The following is a 22,355-nucleotide window of genomic DNA, read 5'->3' as shown; positions in this document are numbered from 1 at the left end:
TAATAAAACCTAAAGACATTCAAACTGGCAGATCCATTCAGCTGAGTAAATTAGCTTTATAGACCAGGTGTAATATTGCTTGCAATAAAGAAATCATGTTTCTAGGGGTCAAGATTTCAAGTAGCCCAGGTTGGCCTTGAACTCACTATATTGATGAGGCTGGCCTGGAAGTCCCACTCTCTGTGCCTGACGATGCTTGGATTATAGGCTTGAACCACCAGCCAGGGCAGCATTTCCTTACTCAGAGGGACTGTTGGAGTGTTCACCTGGTACAGATGCTCTAATTCGTGATTAAAATGCTTGTGATTTGTGTTATTAATGAAACAGAAAAGAATTCAGGACAAAGAAATCCTCTTTCAAATTCTGATCATTGTAGAAGAGAATCATGTTGCCACTAGCATTGTTTTCGAGGCAGGGTTTTGGTGTATATTCCGGATGGGCTCACACTACAGCCCCTCCAGACTCAGCCTCCCGATGCTGACATTAAAAGCAGGCACCTCCATGCTCACACCAGGAACTGCTACGTTCAGCCCGGACAGTTTCTGGATGCCGCCTAACTTTTTAAAACAAAGCAATTCAAAGAGGTTTTATTTTAGGCTCATTTTAAAGTTACTTTTGTTAATTTCATTTCTTAATTTAGGAACTTAAGGTATTTCTGAAATACGCTGAGCCCAGTTGATACAGTAGCCCTCTCTGACCCCAGTTCTATCAGGAATGATGTCACACTTCTGATTCTTCTCGGATGTAGTATCTGAACTCCTGACATTGCTTTTCTTTTCATTTTGAATCTTTTCCTAGGTTATCACCAAACTGCCCTGTCCTTTTCCTTCCAGAATCCCAGGCTCTTTGGGGAAATGCAAGATGTTGAGAAGTATTTGCTGAGACTGTGATACAGCAGTCAAAGAAGTAAAAGCAGTCCTACTATTGTTAGAAGAAAGAGGAGAGAGGGAAAGAGAGAGAGAGAGAGAGAGAGAGAGAGAGAGAGAGAGAGAGAGAGAGAATTTTTAAAGTTAGCTGAATGTCAAGGCTGAGGGCCTGAAGAGTAGATAGCATGGCAGAAACAGAGAGCAACCCTCAAAAGGTACATTTAATGTACACCGCCGGTGGCCCTGAATTTTTACCAGGCATTTTTCTAGATGCGACTTAAAGTTTTGTAATATGCAGCGAAGATATTTTGTTCCGTTTTAAAGCAGAATAAGAGATCAGTTCCTAAGTGCTGTAGCTCAGAACTCGTTTGTTTTTAGACTTGCATAAGATGCTGAATTTTTGTCAGCTTCTACTCTGGTGAAATGTGTGGTAAGAGACACAAGCCTCCCTCCTCCGCGTGTCCTGTTGGGGTTTCTTCATGAGAGGTGAATTCTGTTTCCACACACATTGGCAGAACCCAGGGAGCGCATCCAGGCCTCTAAGGGATAACGTCAGGCACGAGGTCCTCAAATGAGGGGAGATTGAGCAGAAAATCGGGGGACAGTGAGTTCTGCATGAGCCACTTTAGGGAAAGAGCCTTGGAAGGAGAAGAATACGGTGCAGAAGTTTGAAAGACTGCATGTTTACCATAAATAAATTCTGCAGCAGACTCGTAGCTATGGTAAACCACAGACTTGGTTTATGCAATTGATGTGGTGTCTTCAGAGTACAGGGGGGGACAATCCCTGGTAGGAAAATGATGCTTAAATCTTGTAAGAGAGAAGAAAAAATATAAACCGTAAGATATAAACAACAATTGAGATTCGCAGACAAATGGTAGCAGCAGATACTTGCTTTCGATAATGTGACATTCTATGTATGTAGCCAGATTATGCGTCCAAGGGCCGTGTTCCCTGCTTCTCCTCCTCAGTTAAAGTCGATTCCTTCCAACTCCATGTATCTTTCAATTGCACCTATGGGGTGGGTGGCGTTCTGTCCTTCATGGGTTTTTAATATGCAGTAGAGCTTTCTTCCTCCTGTCAATCATCTCCATTCATCATTCTTAAATTTAAAAAGACAAATGTCTATGTATGGCCTCAGACACTGTCTTCCCACTTACGGAAAAGAACTTAGAAGGATAAATTGTGTCCTCACTGAATGCGGTATCAGTCAGCTCTGTGTGACTATAATAACAAGTACACCAGAATTTTAAACTGTTAACCCAAAAGGTATCTCTTGGCTCAAAGGAAAGGTCTGTGGTTGGTTGGCCCCACTGTTATGGGGGCTACAGGGTGGTAGCACAAAAGCCTGTGTAGAGCGGAGCCGATCACCTCACAGCCAGACAGGAAAATCAACAAAGGGAAGGGGAGATTTGGATCCCAAGATCCAAACCCTCAGGACACAGTTCCAATGACCTGAAGACTTCCTGTGACCCATCATCTCTTAAGGGTTCTAACACTGTCCAGGAGGAACACCCAGGGACAATCTTGCCTATGGGATCTATGGAGACATTTACTTCCAAACTGAAAGCTAGGGAATGAATCGCTGCTTATCTGTCTATGTATCTATGTATCATCTATCTATCTGTCAATCTCTGCATCTCTGCATCTATCTATCATCTATCTATGTATCTATCTATCATTTATGTATCTACCTATGTATCTATTTATCTGTGTATCTATCTATGCATCTGTGTATCTATCTATCATCTATGTATCTATCATTTATGTATCTACCTATGTATCTATGTATCTATGTATCTATGTATCATCTATCTATGCATCTATCATTTATGTATTTACCTATGTATCTATTTATCTATGTATCTATCTATATATCTATGTATATATGTATGTATGTATGTATGTATGTATCTATCTATCATCTATCTATCTATCTATCTATCTATCTATCTATCTATCTATCTATCACCTATCTACTCATATACTTACTTTGTATGTTGTATTGCATTTTGTATCACATTTTGTATGTTGTATGGTGTGTTCTCAGTACAGGGTTCATCTTCTTCATCATCTTCAAGTGTTTTCACAACATGATCTACTTCAAGCTTATGCCTCAATGTGAGAGAAAGGTGGACATTAAAACTAGTGTTTGAGAGAACAACCAACAAGGAAGTCACAAGTCCATGAAGAACTTGATACAGGGTGACAAGGTTTCATGTGCCAAGCATTTGACCCTTGAAATGGCCAGGAGAATGATCGCCCCACCTCACTTACCCATTTAAGCTTTCCCAGTGGTCTTCGTCACTCACTCGTCTTTCTGCAGTGGTCTCTTGAAAGGGAATGGATTTGAAACAAACTGTTTCTCTTTTAAAAATACCACTTATATGGAAGCAGCTCGGTCAGTACAGTGCAAGCAGGAGGACTTGAGGCGTGACTCCAGCACCAGGCTGACTGTGGGCCCCTGCCACAGTCCCAGCACTGCAGTGACAGAGACAGGTGGATCTCCTGGGGCTCCAGAGCTAGCCAGACCGCCTAGCTGGGAGCCAGGCATCAATGAGGGATTTGAAGAAAGAAGTTAAACAGCTTCTGCGAAATGCACTGAGATTAGCCTCTAGCCTCACACAAGTACACACGCATACATACATACACACATTCACACACTTGTGTGCATACACATACACATACATATACACTTCCATGCATACGCACATTTTTTCACACATGTGCTCACACACATACACTCACACACAGTCACGCATGTATACACACAAACATATACAGACGTGTGTACATATACACACATGCATATACAGTCACACATGTATACACACATATATATACAGACATGTGTGTACATATACACACATGAATTTACAAACACAATTGCATACTCACTCACACTCACAATAACTAATTCAGAGACGTTGCTATGTAAAGCCCAAATTCTCCTAGTTCTCTGCCCTCGTAGAGACTTGGGCTTTCTACTTTAGCCACTGAAAGCTGGTGCTAAATCAGAAGTTCAGTGTTTAACCTCAGTCCCCCTTTAGCTCCTGCCTTTCCTTCCCCTGCTTCGTGCACATTATCCCAAAGCGTGTTCTATTTCTCCTTCTAAAACAACTTAGTTTTATTTCATGTGCGTGTCCGTGCATGTGTATGTGAATGAGTGTGTGTGTGTGGGTGTGTGGTTTGTATTTGTGTGAGAGTGTGTAAGAGTGTTTCTGTGTGTGTGCTACAGTGTTACTTCCCATTGGAAGCTTTTTCTCCTGCGTGTATTGATGTCTGTTCAGTCTTCATATGTGATAGAAGTTTCCTCTGATTACTCTACTGAGAGGGCCTCACTCCATACCCCCCTCACGGTGCACACACTACTGAGGAGTCCTCCCCCTGGAGATGCTCTTTACTTCTTAATTATGTTACTTGAAATGCAGGGTCTTTCTCTGACTATCTTTCAATGAATGAATGAATGATACGTCCTCTTTTATTCACTTAGAGGCAAACCGGACAAGACAATATATTTTCACTGTCTGTTTCTTGTGACATCATGCTCATTTTCTAGAGAGATAGTATTCCCACTCAGTTTCTTCAGTTCATTCTCATTCATTCGTAGGACAGACACATCCATGGTGCAGCTTCCTGTTAGGAATTGTCTGCACTATTAATAGTTCTATCTGCTTTAGCTTAGAGGATATGGAAAAGGACGTCAGAGCCAGCGTGACTGCCCCACAACAAGGTCCTGGCTTCAGGGTGAGTTGTTTTGGAAGAGTGTGATGGGCTATAATAAGCCAGCGTCCATCACCGAGACCAGAACCCTGATCCTCATGATAACACAGGAAGCTCTTCTAGCCACTGAGTAGGCTTCCCAGCCCTCTGCAAACATTTGACACAGAAGTGAACTCGGGGCTAAGATGCTTTTAAAAGAATGTTAGTGTACAAGAAGGTACGCATGAATATGGCCACTTTGGGGATTCCAAAAAGGGGGACAACACTTCTAATCGGCCAGACTCGTCTCTCTGACAATTGGACACACTGCTGGAGCACACGGTCAATAATAGTTGATGTTCCAGGTACTAAAGCTCCTGCCAGTCTGAAGGTCGCTTGCTGGCTTTAATAGGTATTCATTAAACAGATGTGTTTAAAAGACTATTTTCAGAGATGTTTAGATCTTGGTCAAGAAGTTGTGAATGGAAATAAGTCTGTCTCCCTTGACCCTGTATTCTAGTGGGAGAGACAGATCATAAACAAAGAAGTAAGTGTGAAACACTGTGCCCAGAGGAGTTGGGAGGAGGGAAGCTGGCCCTTGGACAGTGTTTGAATGAGCCCTTACTGAATAAGGGATTTGAGGAGAAAACTGTCTGAAGGGAAAGCAAGGCAGGTCTAGGTGTGTAGGAAGAGGTATTCAGCTGCAGAAGAGAGCCAGTGTGGACCTTGTGCATTGGGATTACTGGGGTGTTATTGCCAACAACGAGTGGCTTGAACTCTCAATTTTGAAGTCACAAGTCCTAAAATCAAGGTGCCTTTGGGATGAGTTTCTTCATGATGCTCTTCTCCAGGACATGATGACCTCTGCATTTCTCGGTTCTTCTCTTTCTCTGCGCTAAAAAGCCATTGTGCAGGATCAGATGCTTTTGCCTGATTCTGCTGCTTCTGTCTTTCCCTCTTCAGAACATTAGGGTCACATTGGACCCCAGAACAATTCCAGCCACACAATCTTTCCATTTCAACCACTCATAAAACAAGCTCTTCCATTAAACCCACCATTTCCACAGGCTTAGGGCCCAGGTGTCTTGAGTGGGCGGGGCCTTGTTTTGGTGAGCACCTGAAGTTGGTGACATTCATTGTTCTTTAGCTTGCCAAGGAGCTCTAAATGGTCTCGACAATCAACCCGTGCTGATAGCGCTCCATAGGAGACACCCACGTGCTAGCTGCACCCTGAGGTCAGCCCATTGTGCTGCTAGTACTCAGACCTACTCAGCTCATTTTCTGAGGAGTCTCAACTCCTCTCCCAGGAGTTTGTCCTCCATCACTGAGCACATTCCCCATGCGGAATGCTCAGAACACACCCAGAGACCCTTCCTTCAGTAGCAGGAGACCCAGTCGTCCTGAGAGGACCATCTTCTTAGCACGCTAGCATGATTATGCAGAACATTACAGTAAAAGGGAGAGAGCGTGTGACTCTGTGTGAAAGCCAGCGTCTCCTTCCAAGGGGACCGATGCTTATCTACTCCATTCATGTAAGTCAGCATCCCAGGAGTGGTGTAGAGGAGATGGGATTCCGTCCATGCTTCTCAATCTGCTCCCTTTCCTAAATAAACCTGAACCCTAAATTTATATGGACTTTCTAAAAGTGTCTCCGTCTGCCTCTCTGCTTCCACTCTTACTTCCTACACGAAACCCGGCTCTATTTATCCCCAAACTTCCATTTCTCTCTGTCATGCCTCTTCCTTAAGACATACCAGGTCCCAGGAGCCTCTGTCCCCGCAGAACCGGGGACGCTTGACTTTTGTGTCGGCTGGGTCTTAGCCTCAAACGTCTTTCACTATTTTTATCCCCTTTACATAAAATCTACTTAGTCACTTCATAAAATTCTTGAGTTGGAGACCCTGACATTGTCATTAAAAATATTTTATTGGGTAAATGTCTTGCACTCTGTAGGGGTAAGCTAATATTTACTGGTTAATTAAAGCTCTCTCTCTTGGCTTAGATGAGACAGGAATTCTTTGGAAAAAAGTGTCCTTGGCCATAGATAAAGGGAGTTAAGATACCACCATCACACTCATGAAGCACAGCTCCACAAGGCGCGGCCGTCTTCAGCTGTGTTTGTCTTGGGTCATCCTCTCCGAGGTCTGGGTTTCTCACTGATAAAGCATGGAGATTGGTCACTATATTGAGATTGGTCTCGGGTGCCCTCACCCTGCAGCACAGCCCTGCAAGTGTGAGGACTGCAGCCCTCCTGAGCCAAGCTGAGTCTGGCGGCTTTCTCCTGTGAGGACCTGATACTTTGCTCCACCCAATATGGGTACCTGGTGTAGACAGAACTAGAAGGACACTGTGTCATGACTCACGTTGCTGTCAGTCTGAGGCTGTCTGGATAATTTGTTAGAAAATTGTACTTTTTACCAACTTAGCCTTACTGAATCATACTCAAGTATGATCTTACTGCAAGCATCTGACTGTCTTCAAGAAGGCTTGAATCTGACATTTATTAGCATGGTTTCCTAAGGCCAATATGTGCCCAGAGGTGGACATACCTGAGTTTCAATGTCTCCACATTCTGTCTTGCTTTCTGAAGGTCCACTTCTGGATTTGGGGGTTTAACTACTAATAATAGTAACAAAGTAGAATTCAACACTTTGGTCTTCCTCCTGGGAACATAGAACTGCAATGGTTTTAGAGACCAACTGGGCTACTTTCCTTGTCTGATGACCAGGGGTCAAGTGGTGCCTGTAACCTGGAATATTCAGGCACAGGAAACCTGGATTCCCACAAGGCTGTGGTGGGGAACTCTGGAACATCATCAATCCCTGTAAGAACATTGATGCTCCTGCGAATGACATGACATGCCTTGGGGCTTCATCACTGGTGAAACAAGCGTTAGTTAAAAATCTTCCCACTCGTGTACAGAGATAAGTCTCTCCACAAAGACCTTACGTGTTTCAGCAATGCTCGAGCATGCTCTTCTGATACAGGATGAGATATTTGCTGGGTAAACACAGAGTCAGAACCCCGCGATTTGCGACCGCTCAGTGTTTAGGAGTTTGCTCCCTGCAACAGTGTAACTATTTGGCGTGATTACCAGCGAGGCCTAAACAACTCTAAGAGGATTTATTTTAGCCATTTCCAGCCTTGGTGTGCATTGAGAGTCAACTTTGCATAGACCTTTGCTATGGAGTTGAGAGAATCTTTACAAGCCCTTGAGTGCTGAGACCTCACATGGCCGCTGCCCATAGATACTTTCTTATCTCTCGACTTTGGTGTAGCTGGTCAACAATGTCACTGCTAGCATTTCTTTTTAAATCACCACTGATTCATTTTATTAGTTGACAGTTATGTGCTGCAGGTCTGGGAGAAGTTTCCCGGTGGGCATGGGGTTTTACAGCTGAAGTCTTAGAAGAAAATGTCTCCCTGATTTTGAAGCTTTTCTCTCTCTCTCTCTCTCTCTCTCTCTCTCTCTCTCTCTCTCTCTCTCTCTCTCTCTCTCTCTCTCTCTCTCTCTCTCTCTCTCTCTCTCTCTCTCTCTCTCTCTCTCTCTCTCTCTCTCTCTCTCTCTCTTCCTTTCCTCCCTCCCTTTCCTCCCTCCCCCTCCCTCCTTCCTTCCTTTTCTTTTCTTTTCTTTTCTCTCTTCTATTTTTCTTCTTTATTTTTGAGGGAGAAGATTCATGCGGGCGGTCTAAAGTGCAATATAAGGAAGAGCTTGCACTCGGCAAGTGTCTACCCCAAGTTAAGGCCTCTAATGCTTCTTGTTCCAAAAGCCATAAGAGTCAGATGTCTCTGGGTTTAAAGATGAGTAAACTGAGGAAGAGAGAGTCTAACACTAAGGGCAGAATCACTCTGCAGGGATGAGAAACAGATTGTTTGGAAATGTAAAAGTCTGTGTGTTGTTCGGCAGTATGGAAGGCCTTCATCAGTGGGTAGGATTTCTGCTTCCTTTGCCGCTGCTGCTCTAGAATGAAAAAGGGGGGTTCTGCAAACACCTTTTGTATGCGGAAGAACAACTACAACAGGATGACTCCTTCCTTTCGAGCTGATCGTTTGTCCCTCTGACATTTTAACTCAGTTCCACTTCTGTGTAAAACTTTTTCATATTAGGAGGAAGATCTGCCCCTCTCTCTGAAACAGTTTGCCTTATATTTTAAGCTCTGATGATAATCTGAATTCTACCGAAGCACTCAGTTCTCCTCCCTTCAGCTAAGCCTGGTTTCATTTGGCCTTTCTTACCAAATCAAAGCGCAGGCCTTTCCCTCTGTCTTTCCCTGTGCTAAGGAGCAAACACCGTGAGCTCACATCTATATGGTATGTAGGGCCATGGGGCTAGAATTTAAACTTTTAAAAATATCCCCTGGTGATTCGTTACCTCCCCGTGTTGGTGTTAGAAACAAATGCCAGAACAGGTTAAAGGTTTCCTGAGTCACCAATGACAAAAGCTTGTAGTTCTTAACCTTTGAACAAATATCCAACTTTCTGTCAGCTTCTCTGAGGAGTGCTTTCAGACAATGTTTCTATGTCTTGGAGTAGTCTTACTGTTAATGCAGTGCAAACTTGTTAGAGTGGAGAGCGTGCATTTATTTTACTATATATTTTTCCCCCGATGGAGAAAATTTTAGTGCTTTTCTTTCTTTTAAACTGTCCACAGCATTCACTATTCACAGATGTTCTGTTTTGAATAAGGTCTATCAAAGTGTAAAACTAGATGGATACTTTTCTTCCCTTTAAAATGGAATGGACTTGCATTATGCAGTGTTCTTAGGTGAATTTTCTTGTTTAAAGAAGCCAGAATACAAGAGAGTGCTATATTAGTGTATTATTCTCACAGCAAACAAGCCCTGTTCTGTCGCTACCTGCTTGGCCATTGTTTCTGATTGTGTGCACTGTGCAGCGGTGTTTGGATGGCTTCCTGCTCTCCGCCAGCACAAAAAGGCATTTCTGTTACAATGGCCCCTAACCACACAATGACGGCATTAAGGATTTATGTGGAGGTTTCATTATTTTCTCCTCTTTTGTTCCTTCCAGGATGTCTTCCAAGCGACCAGCCTCTCCGTATGGGGAGACAGATGGAGAGGTAGCCATGGTGACAAGCAGACAGAAAGTGGAAGAGGAGGAGAGTGAGAGGCTCCCAGCCTTTCACCTTCCCTTACATGTGAGTTTTCCCAACAAGCCTCACTCTGAGGAATTTCAGCCAGTTTCTCTGCTGACGCAAGAGGCTTGTGGTCCTAGGACCCCCGCTGCTCAGCACAGTACAATGGTAGGTTTCTCATGGTCTCCCTGTCTGCCTGGCTATCCCTCTAAGAGCTTGGCTTCAGTCTTCTGCTCGAAATGATCATGTGTTTAAGAACCACACAGACGATTCGCGTCAGGCATCAGAGAATTCCTTCCAGTGAGTGGATTCTGCAAGGGAACATAGGAAAGGATGTTTAGTCCTTAGTGCGCTTTTTGAGGGACCTGCTTCTGACACATAATTAGGGGGAAATCCATACAAAATGCCATGGTTGTGTTAAGATGACATGGCTAAAGTGAGCCAGATTCAAAGTTGCCTTCTTCTTCCCGATGAGGAGACATTTGATGTAACTGCTTACATGTGCCATCGTTAGGCCTCATGGGTGAAGCAGTCTCCCATTATTTGACCATATGACCATATTTTCCCCCAAGAATTTTAGATAATGTAACATATGCACACACACATGCACACAGGCATGTGAGCGTGTGTGTGCGGAGAGAGGGACTAAGCCCTCCTTGGTACCACAATAATTCACAACCTTCACGATAATCTAATAAGGTAGTGTTGATAATTCTCCTTTATATTTGAGGGAACCGAGTCAAGGTTAAATTAAAAGACGCTCTAGGTCACAGGATTGACCCAGGCAGAGACTTCAGGGTCTATGCCCCTGACCTTTCTCCACATGAACTCAGGGATAGTGTATGCCGCCTTCTCTGTCACTTGGCAAGCGTAGTCACATTCGCCAATGGCCTCTCTCTCCTTGAGACTTACCATTCTGTTCAAGACTGTGGCTCTGTACCTTCTTGTCAAGTAGGAGAAGGGAGCCGGTGGTAGGATGCGCTTAGGTTGGCATGGGGGAGAAATCGGAATCTCCATCTGCTATTGTGCCTCTCTGATGTGCTATCAGTTTACTGTTTTTGCCACTTCCTGTCTAGGGCAGTTCCGAACTAAGTGTGTTTCTTGCATGGATCTTCTCTGTGACAGTAACGTACACATGAAAGTCTGAAGGGATGACTACAAACAGCGATGGCCCACAGAGTGGCCAAGATAGCGACAGGATAGTTTTAAGCACACTCAGAGGTGGATGAACCCGAGAGAGGTAGAACGTAGTGACCCTGAGGATGGTGTGAGGCTCTGACATGGGACTTATGGTGGCCTAGGAATGGACAGGGAATTCTGTTTACGAGAGTATAGCACATGCTACTGGGGTGTCTCAGCATGGATGGAAGCCAGGTACACAAACACAAGTTTAACAAAGGTAGCCCCATCCGTAGAACTCACTCTGGAAGGAGAGAACCAGCTCTCCATTGTTGACTTCTGACTCCCACGTGTACACCTTGCTGCCCGTGTGCCCACGCTTGCCCACAGTCACACAGTAAGACTAATAAAAAAGTTAAAAAGAATAGATCTGAATAGTGAACTCTTCAGGAGTTCCGTGACCCAAAGTGGTTGAGAGCCACTGTGGAATAAGTTATTGGGTTATAAGCAAATGACCCATTCCATGTTAGCTAGATCAACATTTGGACTTTCTTGTATCACATGAGCGTTTTCTGAGTTTGTTTCTACCTCAGATGTTTCCTGCTTCACCCATCTTTCTCCTCTTGAGTGGACACTTGAACACGCCACGGACCTTATTTCTAAGTCCTTGTGTCACATTGTTCCCAGACTTCCATGGGACTTGTTTACTGAGAAAGGACTAGCTCATCTCCCTTGTTGTTAAGTGCGCATGCCATTTTGCTCTAGGATTTAGCCCAAAGTCTTTCCCTGTGAAAAGCACCGCACAAGTGGAGTCTGCACAGGACCAATGTTTTGGCCTCACCCAGTTTCATACACAGTTATGAACATAGCTGAGCCGTTCTACACCTCCTCCGTGGTATATCTTTCTGATTCTTAGATTTCATGTTTATGGTACTTACGCTTTTTCCATAGGAGTAGGTGAAAGGTCACTACAATTTAGATGGGCTCGCTTGAATCTTGGACAGCGGAGAACACACTATTCCAACACCCATGCCACACCCTTTCTCGGGCTCTGCATTGTGACCTGTGCATTTGGGTGTTTGTCTCTGCACAGTGCATGCACGCGCACACACACACACACACACACACACACACACACACACAATTCTCGGACGAAAGCATGAAGTGATGTTCAGTTTACGATGACTCAATAAACACTTGGGTTGATACGACTCAATCAATACTAAGTATTTGGAGGTGAAGTTGCCAAACCTGCCAGTCCCTGGTGACTATCTTCTAAAAGTCTCAGAGCTAGAGGGATGCCTACCAATGTTCTGTCTGAAAGAGTGAGGATGTAGCCCGTTCTTACAATAAGACCTATTATAAACACTTATCAAAGTGGCCGTATTTATGGTATTATTACTCAACATGAATAATTTCTGTTTTTATAATAGACCATTGTCCTAGTCAGACAATAGAGTCTTATGTTTCATAAGGAGATATATTCTCTACATTTTTACTCAGTATCATTGAAAATGGAGAAGGCTTCATAATCTTTGTGTTGTAGAGGGTTTCTGAAAGGCTGCCTGGTGCAGACAGGGAAGAGACTTTCCACGAAAAACTCCAGCCCAACGATGCTTCCTGAGATGAAAACTTTGCACACTCTGGCCAATAAGGATGAGGAATTCAGACTCCTGTTTGGATCCAGTTATGAAACTTTTAAGTCCTAAGTCAGAGCCAGATAAGGATGTAAACCTGTCTTTATGCATTACTGTTTATTTTCTCAGTATTTGGAAAAATGAACTAGATGTCTAACTGTGAGAAACTCTGGGGTAGGGAACTGCAGCCAGCACAAACCAGATTCTCCCAGGGCTTTTGACTTGCTGGGAAGAATGTGATCACAAGCGTGCGATGTGCACTCCGCAGGGTGAGCCTGTCGGGTATCTAATCCTTGTAGGTCTGGCTCGGGTGGGTAAAGCAGAGCGAAGGGGGTTGCTGCTCTTTTCTCCAAAGAATCCCTCTTAACTTCGCCAGGCCTGACTCCCTGGTCATTCCCAACAAGCTGTGTGAAAGAATGAGTCCTCTCTGAATAGACAGGTCATCCCGACCTTTAACCTATAGATAACACAACTCCTCCTTTATCTTTCGTTGTTAATTTTTTTCTTGCTTGTTTACTTGTTTTTCTGTCTGCTTGTTTTAATGTTTTCATGTATGTGTGTTCTATGTGTAGGGACTACTAAACGTCTCTGTGGATACATCTGTGCTCTCATACACATAAATGTGTGCACATGCACTCTAAGAGGCCAAAGTTTGATTTTGGTGCTTGCCTGGGAATTTTCCACCTTATTTTTGAGGCAGGGTCTCCGAAAGTATGATACACTTACTGGTCTTGACTGGCCTGGCTGGACATGAATCCCACGGGTGGTCCCCAGCGCTAAGATTCCAAGCACACGCTGCTACATATGATTCTCACATGTGTGCTCAGCTCCAAGCCTCTGCTTGTGCAGTAAGCACTCTACAGCCAAAGTCATCTTCCCAACTCCTGGGTCTTCATTTTCTTTTTCCTGCTTCTCTTAAGTGGGCTTGGCTGTTGCCTCAGAGTTCTAGAGACAAATGGGTAGTTCTACGATCCAGGCTGACCTTAGGGACAGTTCTGATACAGACAGGTTGAAGGAAAGATGCATGTGTCCTCTAGTAGGCCATCTCATGCCAGTCAGCAGAGGGTGTGTGGGTATCAGAGGGACAGGAGCAGCTCTGAGGAGACAAGGGACCTCTGGCGCTCACTGTGGGGCAGCCTCTGGCGCTCATTTTCTCTCTGGTTGCCTGCTGCATCTGTTGGTGAGCTCTCAGCTCTGGTGCAAATGTGATGTGAAATGAGACCACCGCCACCCGTGGCTCCAGAATAATCTGTTGTCTATTTTTTTAAAGCCTGTTCTGCTCTTTCAAGCTTTCTTTTGATTCTTTAAGCCATTCTTGTTTTGAAGGAACAATGTGTTATTTTCAATATAAAATCATTGGAGTGGCTTGCTGTAGATGTAACTAGAATCCTACCTTTTTTTAAAAAAAAAATGTAAGTGCATGGATACTTCTTATTTTGTTTCAGGTGCAGCCAACAGTCTTGTACATTTGAGACAAGAGCGGTATCTGTGAGCTGCACCCTTGACCCCTTTTAATAATACAGTTATAAGTGCCTTATTGTCCCTGAGTCTGCCTCAAGCCATTCTGAAGCTGTCAGTCTCCTGAGTCACTGCACCTAAAGTTACACAACACTATGCCAGGCTATGTGTATAGCATGTGCATGTGTGTGTACATATATAATGTATGTATAATATATATAATATTATACATATTATAATTTAGTATGCCACTTACAGTTGATATTTATCATATTTTCCTGGGCATATTCAGAATTCTGTGTTTCCATGGTCATTTTGCACCCCTATGGTGTGTGTCTACACTGTATAACCAGACTGCACATGAAACAACAATTAGTCCGAGTCCACTCCTGCCTCGCATCCTTCATCAAAGGAATAAAGTAAGATGCAATTTCAAGTTAACTTGGCATAAAAGACACAATGTTTGCCTTTTGAGTGTAACATCACAAAGCTACAATATAGGAAAGCCAGCCTCACTGATTGGTATAAACACTCATCTGATGTACTGAGAAGAGAGGAAGGAAGCACTCAGAGGTGCTCAGGCCCATGCTATGCACTCAGATTTCTTTGAAACACAAGGTTGCCTTTGACTGTTACATTGTAGCTGTGACTTTGGGTGCCTGCTATATGAATTTTGCTTACAATAGGAGAACCAATTATGCATTTTTGATATCTAGGATAGTGTTACCTATGGGAAGTTATTCAAGAAATTTAAGGAAAAGAGAAAACATATGTCATTCAAAAATAAGCCACAGAATAAAAACGTGACTGTGGGGTGGCAGAGATTGCTATTCCTACGCGATACTTTCTATATTATTTTCAATATCGGGTGCTTTTGTACAACAAACTTCGCATTGAACTATTGCGGTGTGCTGAGGCCCGCTGTTGTTAAGCCAGGGTGGTCCTTGTGCTAGTTGTAACAAGGAGAGTTTCATTGTTTAGGCGAGCATGTCATGGGATCATGCTCTAGACAAAAGTGTAATTACGTCTGACTGATGTGGACATGGGACACACTCTGGTTTAACAGCATAGAGAATAGATTTAGCAAGATTCAGATAAAGTAAGCTCGCAGGCTGTTATGTGCTGGGTGGTAGTGTAAAATGATGATCGTAGGCGGTATCACTCCACATGGAGAGCGATTTCACGGGTTTATCTCTAACCTGTTGTAGCTGGAAGAGATAGACTTCTTATCTGAACAAGGCCAATTCAATTGCAACAAGGTAAGATGCTGACAAGACTGCATTTGTTTTTGTTTTTGTTTTTTTATAATGGTAAATTGATGTTTATCATACAATGAAATTACATTGTTACAAACATCACCCCATAAACATTGTCACAAAATACCCCCTGATGCTATTTATCTAGACACCATTCCAGACTTGTGTTTGAATAGAAGGTCAATTTTTCCACGTGTATTGTGCTGGGAAATTACCTCCAGGGCTATCAGGGATAGAGACAGTGAAACAGTCAGCTAGGACCGCAGAAACTGCTGAAGAAATTGGCCAGTAGATCATTCTGTCCTGCGCTTTTGCCCTTCGGGTCAGCCCCTTAGCAGGAGGGTTTGGCTCCTATTAACTCACAGAAATCTTGATTTGGGCTGGGGACATGACTCAGCGAATAAAGTCCCTTCCTTGCAAGCATAAGGAACCCCCTTCAGATCCAGGACACAAAAGCTGGGCACAGTGCTGTGTGCCTGTAATCCAAGTGCGGGGGAGCCCGAGACAGGGGGATCCCAGGGCCTGCTAGTCCGATGGTCTAGCTAGAAGACAGGGGGATCCCAAGGCCTGCTCGTCCAATGGTCAAGTTAGAAGAGTAAGCTCCTGCTTCAGTGAGTGGCCTCAGTGAGTGACCGTCAGAAAGTAAAGTAGAAATGAGAATTAAACTAGGACAATCACCACAATACAATAAATTGAATTCATGTAAAATGTTGGAGTTCTTGTAGAGACGATTTTTCTGTTGAAAGGTGAGTTGAAAAGTAGTTTAATCTGAGATGGTCTCCACTTCAAAAACAACACTAGGTACCCAGAATAATTGGAGTATGTTTGCATGCACATGCTTTTAATTTCCATCATTGCTAGCTCCTTTATATTGGCATTGGCTTCGATGTTACTTTAAATACTTTAGATGTCCAGAGACAGCTCAGAGGAGAACAAGTTCAAAAAGGAAAGTTCCAGTCACGGGCATGCTGTGAAGTTTTTAACCTAAAATAGGGGAAATTTGCTGAAGAGGAGACCCACACCTAGCAGGATAAAATCATCTCTGATCTGCTGGGGTTTGGTGTGTTTGCTTGGTTAATGGGGTGACTCTGCTGCACGGGCTGGGTGGGGGTAGGGTGGAGTGTGGGGTGATGGCATCTGTGGCTGAGAGGACTATAAGGAGCAAGACTGGTGCCCTGCTTGGTGTCAGTCCTGATGTGTACAACAGATAGGTGTGCCATTTCTTAGTCATAGACTAACTCCGACAAAGAAAAGAGGTCATCATTTGTATGTGGACGAACAAGTAATGAGAGGTTTGTGTGCAAACTAGTCTATGGTCCTTGGTTAAGTTTGTGTTCTTCGATTCTTCCCTGCTCTCTCTCCCCACTCTGCCCTGCCTCTTCCCTTCCCTTTGGAATGTACTAATAGCCCAAATTGGCCACAAGCTTCTGGCAATCCTCCTGCCTTAGCTGTTCAAGTGCTGGGATTACCACCATGAGCCACCATGTCTAGCCAGAAAAAAAAAAAAGACCTTCTTAACAAACCCCCTTGTGGGTCTCAATCATTCCATGATCAGAAGACACAGGCAGGAGAGTCCACACGTAGAGTGCAGCTTCCTCCTATTCTGTAGACCTGGGGTTTTGGGAGAGTTGCCCGTCCCCACTATGGCCTGCTTTGGTGTCTCTTACTATGTGACTGCTGAAGTTCTTGCTGTTGGAGCACCCAGCAGCCTTCCTATAACACAGGCACGCACTGAGTTCTCCAGAGCTCATCCGAGTGGTTCTGAGGCTGTGTACCTGTCTTGCTCGACCTGCTGGTAAATCTTTAATATCCTCATTGGGGGGACAAGATCCTGAGGCCTTTGTTGAGTCCAAAATTTCCTTTGTGGCTTGTTCTTGGTGACTGCACATCTGGGGACTCTGCTTCAGGGGACAGGGTGCTGAATTTCCTGTTAGTAGCACAGCTTCTGTTTAACTCCTAACATGTTTCTACCCTTTTTTGACCATTTCTCGGTTTTTGCAATTGGCTGCTCCGTTTCTGAGTTTCACCAATTTGAGAATTCGTTTCTGAGTTTCACAAATTCGAGAATTCATAGGAACGGCTGAAAGTAGAAGCAGGGGGTAGGAAGGGAAGGCTGGGAAATGGGTCACTTCTGGAGCATTCGGGTCGTTAGATTCAGGGCCTCGGGCACAGCACTGCGAGGTCCTCATCTCTCACTTCACCTTCCCGAAATGCAGCCATCTGCAAGAGCCAGGGAGTCACAGGGTCTTCCCAGTTATAGGCTTATTTTCCAGAAGCAGTAAGGAATCTCTGAGATCTAAGGGTTCACTTGTCCAATTGGGCTCAAACTTCAAGAGCCTGTCAGTCCAAGATGGGAGCTGTGTGTCTGAAGTTCTAGAACTTTTAACGTAAGGAAGCAGTGTCAGAACAGTGATGTTCGAAAGAGGGAATTAATAGGACAACTTAAGGAATTGGGGGGTTTCGGTGTGATTTGGGGTTTCTCGTTTTGTTAACGTGACTTTCCATTGCATGGGTGTACAAAGAAACAAGCAGCCACATCAGGAGACCATGAGTTCAGAGATAGAACATTTTCTGCAGTGTAGAAAAATTTAAGGGAACCAGGGAGTGTGGCCACACTTGGGAGGCTGAGGCAAGAGGATTACTGTAAGCTATAAGCCAACCTGTGTTACCTAGTGAGCACCAAGGCTGTCTCAGAAGAAAACAAAATAGAAGACAAAACAGGGAATGGTCAGGGAAATCGAGTTCTTCAGTAACAGCGACAACAGGATCCCAAAGGGTTTACTTCACCAACAGCATCACGCCAAGTAAATATTAAAGCACCGTGCACCATTTTGACCCTTGTCTACCAAAATGTTAGACCTCTCCTCACCATTTAACCCTCCTCTGCTCAAATGTCGAAGCATTGCACACAGTTTCGATCCCCTCAACCACTTCTGAGGCGCTCAGAGCTGAGCTGACCCAAAGCTGAACTCCTCGTTAGATTGGATCATCTCGTGAAGCCCTACCCCCTCCCCCTCATCATGGCTTGCTTTGAGTTATTTTCTAAGTATTTCCCTTCTCACTGTGTGTGTGTGTGTGTGTGTGTGTGTGTGTGTGTGTGTGTGTGTGTGTGTGTGTGACCGAGAGAGAGAGAGAGAGAGAGAGAGAGAGAGAGAGAGAGAGAGAGAGACCATGTGCTGGGGACTACAGTGCCCTTGGAGGCCAGAATTGGGCAATGGCTTCTCTGTAGCTGAAGGTACCGGTGGTCAGGAGCCACTCAATGCGGGTATTGACAACTGGGCTTAGGTCTTTAGCAGGCTTCAGTGCTGACCTCCAGCCCCTTTAAAGAGTAAAATCTGTTTTCTTGTTTGTTTGTTTGTTTTCTCTTCTTCAGTTTTCTCCATTCCTTTATGGCTGAGGAGAAGTTGTGTGGTACTTGAAATGAGACAGAGCCGTAAGACTAATTGAGCTGACAGTTGTAATTGTGTTGTTTAGACACACACTCTTTATGTGAAGGCAAGAAGTGCTAATGTTTCCCATAGTCCATATTTAAGAATGAACCATGTGACCGAAGAAGTGCAGCTATAAGGAGGTCAGCCTTGACCAGCTGGGACCTTGACATCATGAGATCGAGTCATTGAACAAAGTCACTGGTCTGTGCTTGTCATTTAGTCAAGGCTGCCTGGGTGGCAGGAGGGGAAACGCTGTAATCATTATACATTGGCAACGTCTCCATTCACCATCTCTTCCTAGCCCTCAAGCATCAAGACCGTTCTTGAGATAAAACAGTAAATCTCCTAGGGGTTAATAAGAAATTTATAAGCAGAGGTGAGGTACAAAAGACAGGTCCTTTCGTGCATTCCAGAAGTGACTTGAAGTAGCACGGACTTGTGTGTGAATATAGATATGGACCGCATAAACATCAACAACTGACAGGAAGATGGGTTCAATACTTTGTGAGCATAGACTTCAAGCGTAGTGAGCTTGGTAACTCTCCCAGCCATGCGAACCCCATCTGTGTGTATAAACACAGGTCTTGGAATCGAAGGCTCTCTAACCAGCATAGGTAAGGCTTCAGGACAGTGGCTCTGGGCTTCATGGCCACGGGACCCAGGAACTCTTGAACACACCTCCCTTCTGTCTGAGATCCTAATGTCCCTGGGGCCATGGCCACACAAGACGAAACTCTTAGCGACTCCTGTGAGTTTCTCATAAAGCTTCAGCCTGAGAGAAGACACTCAGGTCTCTAAAAGTCAGAGCTGCTTACAGGGTAACCAGTAGCAAGTGTCAGCTGCATGGTGACTTGTTCAGTTTGCAGTGATCCACGCCGTAATTTCACTGCACCCACCAGTAAGCACTCACAGTGTCACTTCTGAGGCTTAAAGGGCAAAAGCAGTCCAGTTACTGACGAGACTTATCTCATGTGGAAGAGTTAGAATTTGAGTTTGGGACCCTACATGTTAAGTTGTTCCTTGAGATGGCAGTACAACCTGGAGCTCACTGAGTAGGCCAGGCTGCACGGCCAGTTCACTGGGGGAAGACAGCTGCCTCTGCCTTGCCAGCACCGAGACAGCACATGCAAATCACCACACTCAGTTGTTAATGTGTATGCCCAACCCCGAGCTAAGGGCCCTGTGCTAATGTGGAAGTCACCTGATCTCACTCATTCAGAGTGTTCAACAGAGCTTCTTCAGGCTCTGGCGTAATGCGTAGTCACACAAGAGAGCTGGCTAGTGCTTGGCCTAACACATTAGTATCACTTTGTGAATGTCCTGTGAGGAAGTGGCTGAGGGGCCAGGGGTTGCCCAAGAACTTAGGAGCATATGCTGGCTTTTTTAGAATAGACACTGGTTCCCAGAACCCGTGAGAAGTGGGTTATAACCACCTGTAACTCTGGCTCCGGGAAACCCCATAACTGATACTGGGGAGGCCAGCATCCCTCTGCACAGTAATCAAAGTACCAAGGAGTAAGTGTCATTCCTTTGTGGAAATGTTTCTGAGGGCAGTCACAGAGTAGAAGCTTAGACCCATTCATCCATTAGACAAGAGTCTTATGCAGCTGTGGGGGACACACTGTGAGAAATAGTCAGATATTGGTGGGCAATATCAAATGTGCTTGCCCATCTCCCAGAGCCCAGACTGTACTGTATTCATAGGGGACCACTGGGGACAACTGTGTTGCAACATGCAATTCATAGTCATTGGAGTGATACATCATGGGCCGTGTGTGAGCCATTGTGTCAGACTCTAGGGCAATGGTGTGGAACCATCCCCTTTAAATGTGTTTGCATCTCCAGTTCAAGACAGAGAGCACCTGAAGGTACTTTCAGGACCTACAGATCAGATTGCTGAACCATGAAAAACTACAGCCAACATGTATAAGGCTCCTACTGCAATTAGACGGGAAACACAATGAAATCAGTAAAGTCTGTTGGCTTCCACTGAGCATGTACCAGGTTCCAGGCATGTATGGGAAGTCAAATTTTCAATTTAGCAGTGAAAGGCAAAGAAAGCCACACAACTTAGATTTAAGTACACACATCACATGAGTGTGTGTGTGTGTGTGTGTGTGTGTGTGTGTGTGTGTGTGTGTGTGTTGGAAAATGATAACCCTTCCTCTGTATTGACCGTAGTTTCTTTCTCTGAACAGCTTGTGATGAGGCCAGGACAAGCCAGGCATGGAGGCCTTCCATGGTTATACACTTAAGTGTTGTTTTGTTTTGTTTTTTTCTTTGAAATGTCTTGGTAATGTCTACAAATTCATTTTCTCTTAACACCTGACAGGGACGTTGATGCTTTTTAAACAAGGGTTAAGTCATTACTGTGTCCTCCTCCCCAACCCCCATTTCTGGGTACTCTAGAACGCTGGGAAGTTCTCGATCTTTGTGGATGGAGCTTGATCCTTTGTTTATGACTCTTGTGTTTACTGCTCTTGGTCCTTTGATCTCTCTGCTCTAATTTACCGACAAGAACAGCTTGAGAGGATGTGAGGAGGATCTGATCTGAGGCTCTGTATAATATCACAGCTCGCCTGTCAGAAATCTGACATTCTGCAACTAAAACTGACATCCCCAACCAAAATACCCATGTCTGTGATGCTAGACCCCGAGATGAGATGTGGAGACGTCGATGTCGATCTGCCTTTGTTTGACAGGACCTGACTTGGACTTCTCACTCACCTGACGGGCTCCTGTGGCCCCCTTTTTGGTCCACCTGACTTTCATGTCAGCCTCTAGCCTCTTGGGCGATTCTGTGATTATTTTCATTTTACATAGAGAGAAACATGCTTGTTCCCTTTTACATATGGTGTTTTCGCTTCCCACTGAGAGAACCAGACAGAAGTTTAAAATTTCAAATTTCGTTCAGTTTTACACTCTTGTGCTTGTAACCCCAAGTCTCTCTAAAATGTCCTCACCTAAAAACACTTCATTGTCTTGTTAGCAGATTTATACCAGCAGCTTCCCGCGGGATGATCTGTGAGTGCACCTTAGGAAGCCGAGCTTTGCGAGCTAAACCTAAGGAAGTCAATCTGGAATCCTGAAACATCCGTTTAACCGCTGCTCTTGACAACTTAACACGGCAGACTGAAATGTAAAAGCCGATACAAGAGGGATCAATGGATTATCGAGGTCCCAGGATGTCTTCCTGTAAATTAGGAGACCTGACAGGGTGGCTGTGACAGGAGCATGTATTGTGCTTCCCCTGTCATAGGCAGATCGGTAGGTTTCCAGAGATTAGCCCCGAGTGCATGTGGGCTACCTGTGCCTCGAGCAGAGGGAAAGGCATTGTGAGGGAAGGAATCAGAAGGAGCGAAGGCTGAAGGAAGGGCAGGATTTGCACGTGGGAGCTCAGGGGGCCCTGTCACCACAATTGTATTAAGTGATGCGCAGAGCAGCTCATCTCCCGCTTGTCCCTGGATGGCGAGAGGTTCGCAGCCTCCAGGAGCCCCGATTACTGCTTTATCTTGTCATCCTAAATTAACACGGCAGTGCACAGCTAAACTGTGCTGACCTCTTCATCTAGGGAAATCGCTGCCTAGAAGAGAGATGGCATTTAACACACACTCTCTCTCTGTCTTTTTCTGTCTCTGTCTCTGTCTCTCTGTGTCTCTCTCTGTCTCTGTCTCTCTGTCTCTCTGTCTCTGTCTCTGCCTCTCTGTCACTGTCTCTCTGTCTCTCTGTCTCTCTGTCTCTCTCTCTCACACACACACACACACACACACACACACACACACACACACCCCAAT

At 44.7% G+C, this 22,355-nt stretch overlaps 1 protein-coding gene across 11 annotated transcripts in view; it reads left to right on the top strand.

The window, feature by feature from the left end:
• The window catches only part of Sox5 (SRY-box transcription factor 5), a 955,415-nt gene that overhangs the window by 620,379 nt on the left and 312,681 nt on the right, over positions 1-22,355 (top strand). For 8 of the 11 annotated variants that reach the window (NM_001271267.2, NM_001415821.1, XM_017592402.3 and 5 more), the window contains one exon: positions 9,597-9,828. In NM_001271267.2, coding sequence (NP_001258196.1) covers positions 9,597-9,828 — 232 coding nt within the window. The remainder of the gene's footprint in view (positions 1-9,596; positions 9,829-22,355) is intronic. The other 3 variants (NM_001415822.1, NM_001415823.1, XM_008763349.3) reach the window with 1 other exon arrangement.

Source organism: Rattus norvegicus, chromosome 4, assembly GCF_036323735.1.
Source record: "Rattus norvegicus strain BN/NHsdMcwi chromosome 4, GRCr8, whole genome shotgun sequence".
NCBI classification, from domain to species: domain Eukaryota; kingdom Metazoa; phylum Chordata; class Mammalia; order Rodentia; family Muridae; genus Rattus; species Rattus norvegicus.
This window is presented reverse-complemented; position numbering and strand designations above follow the sequence as displayed.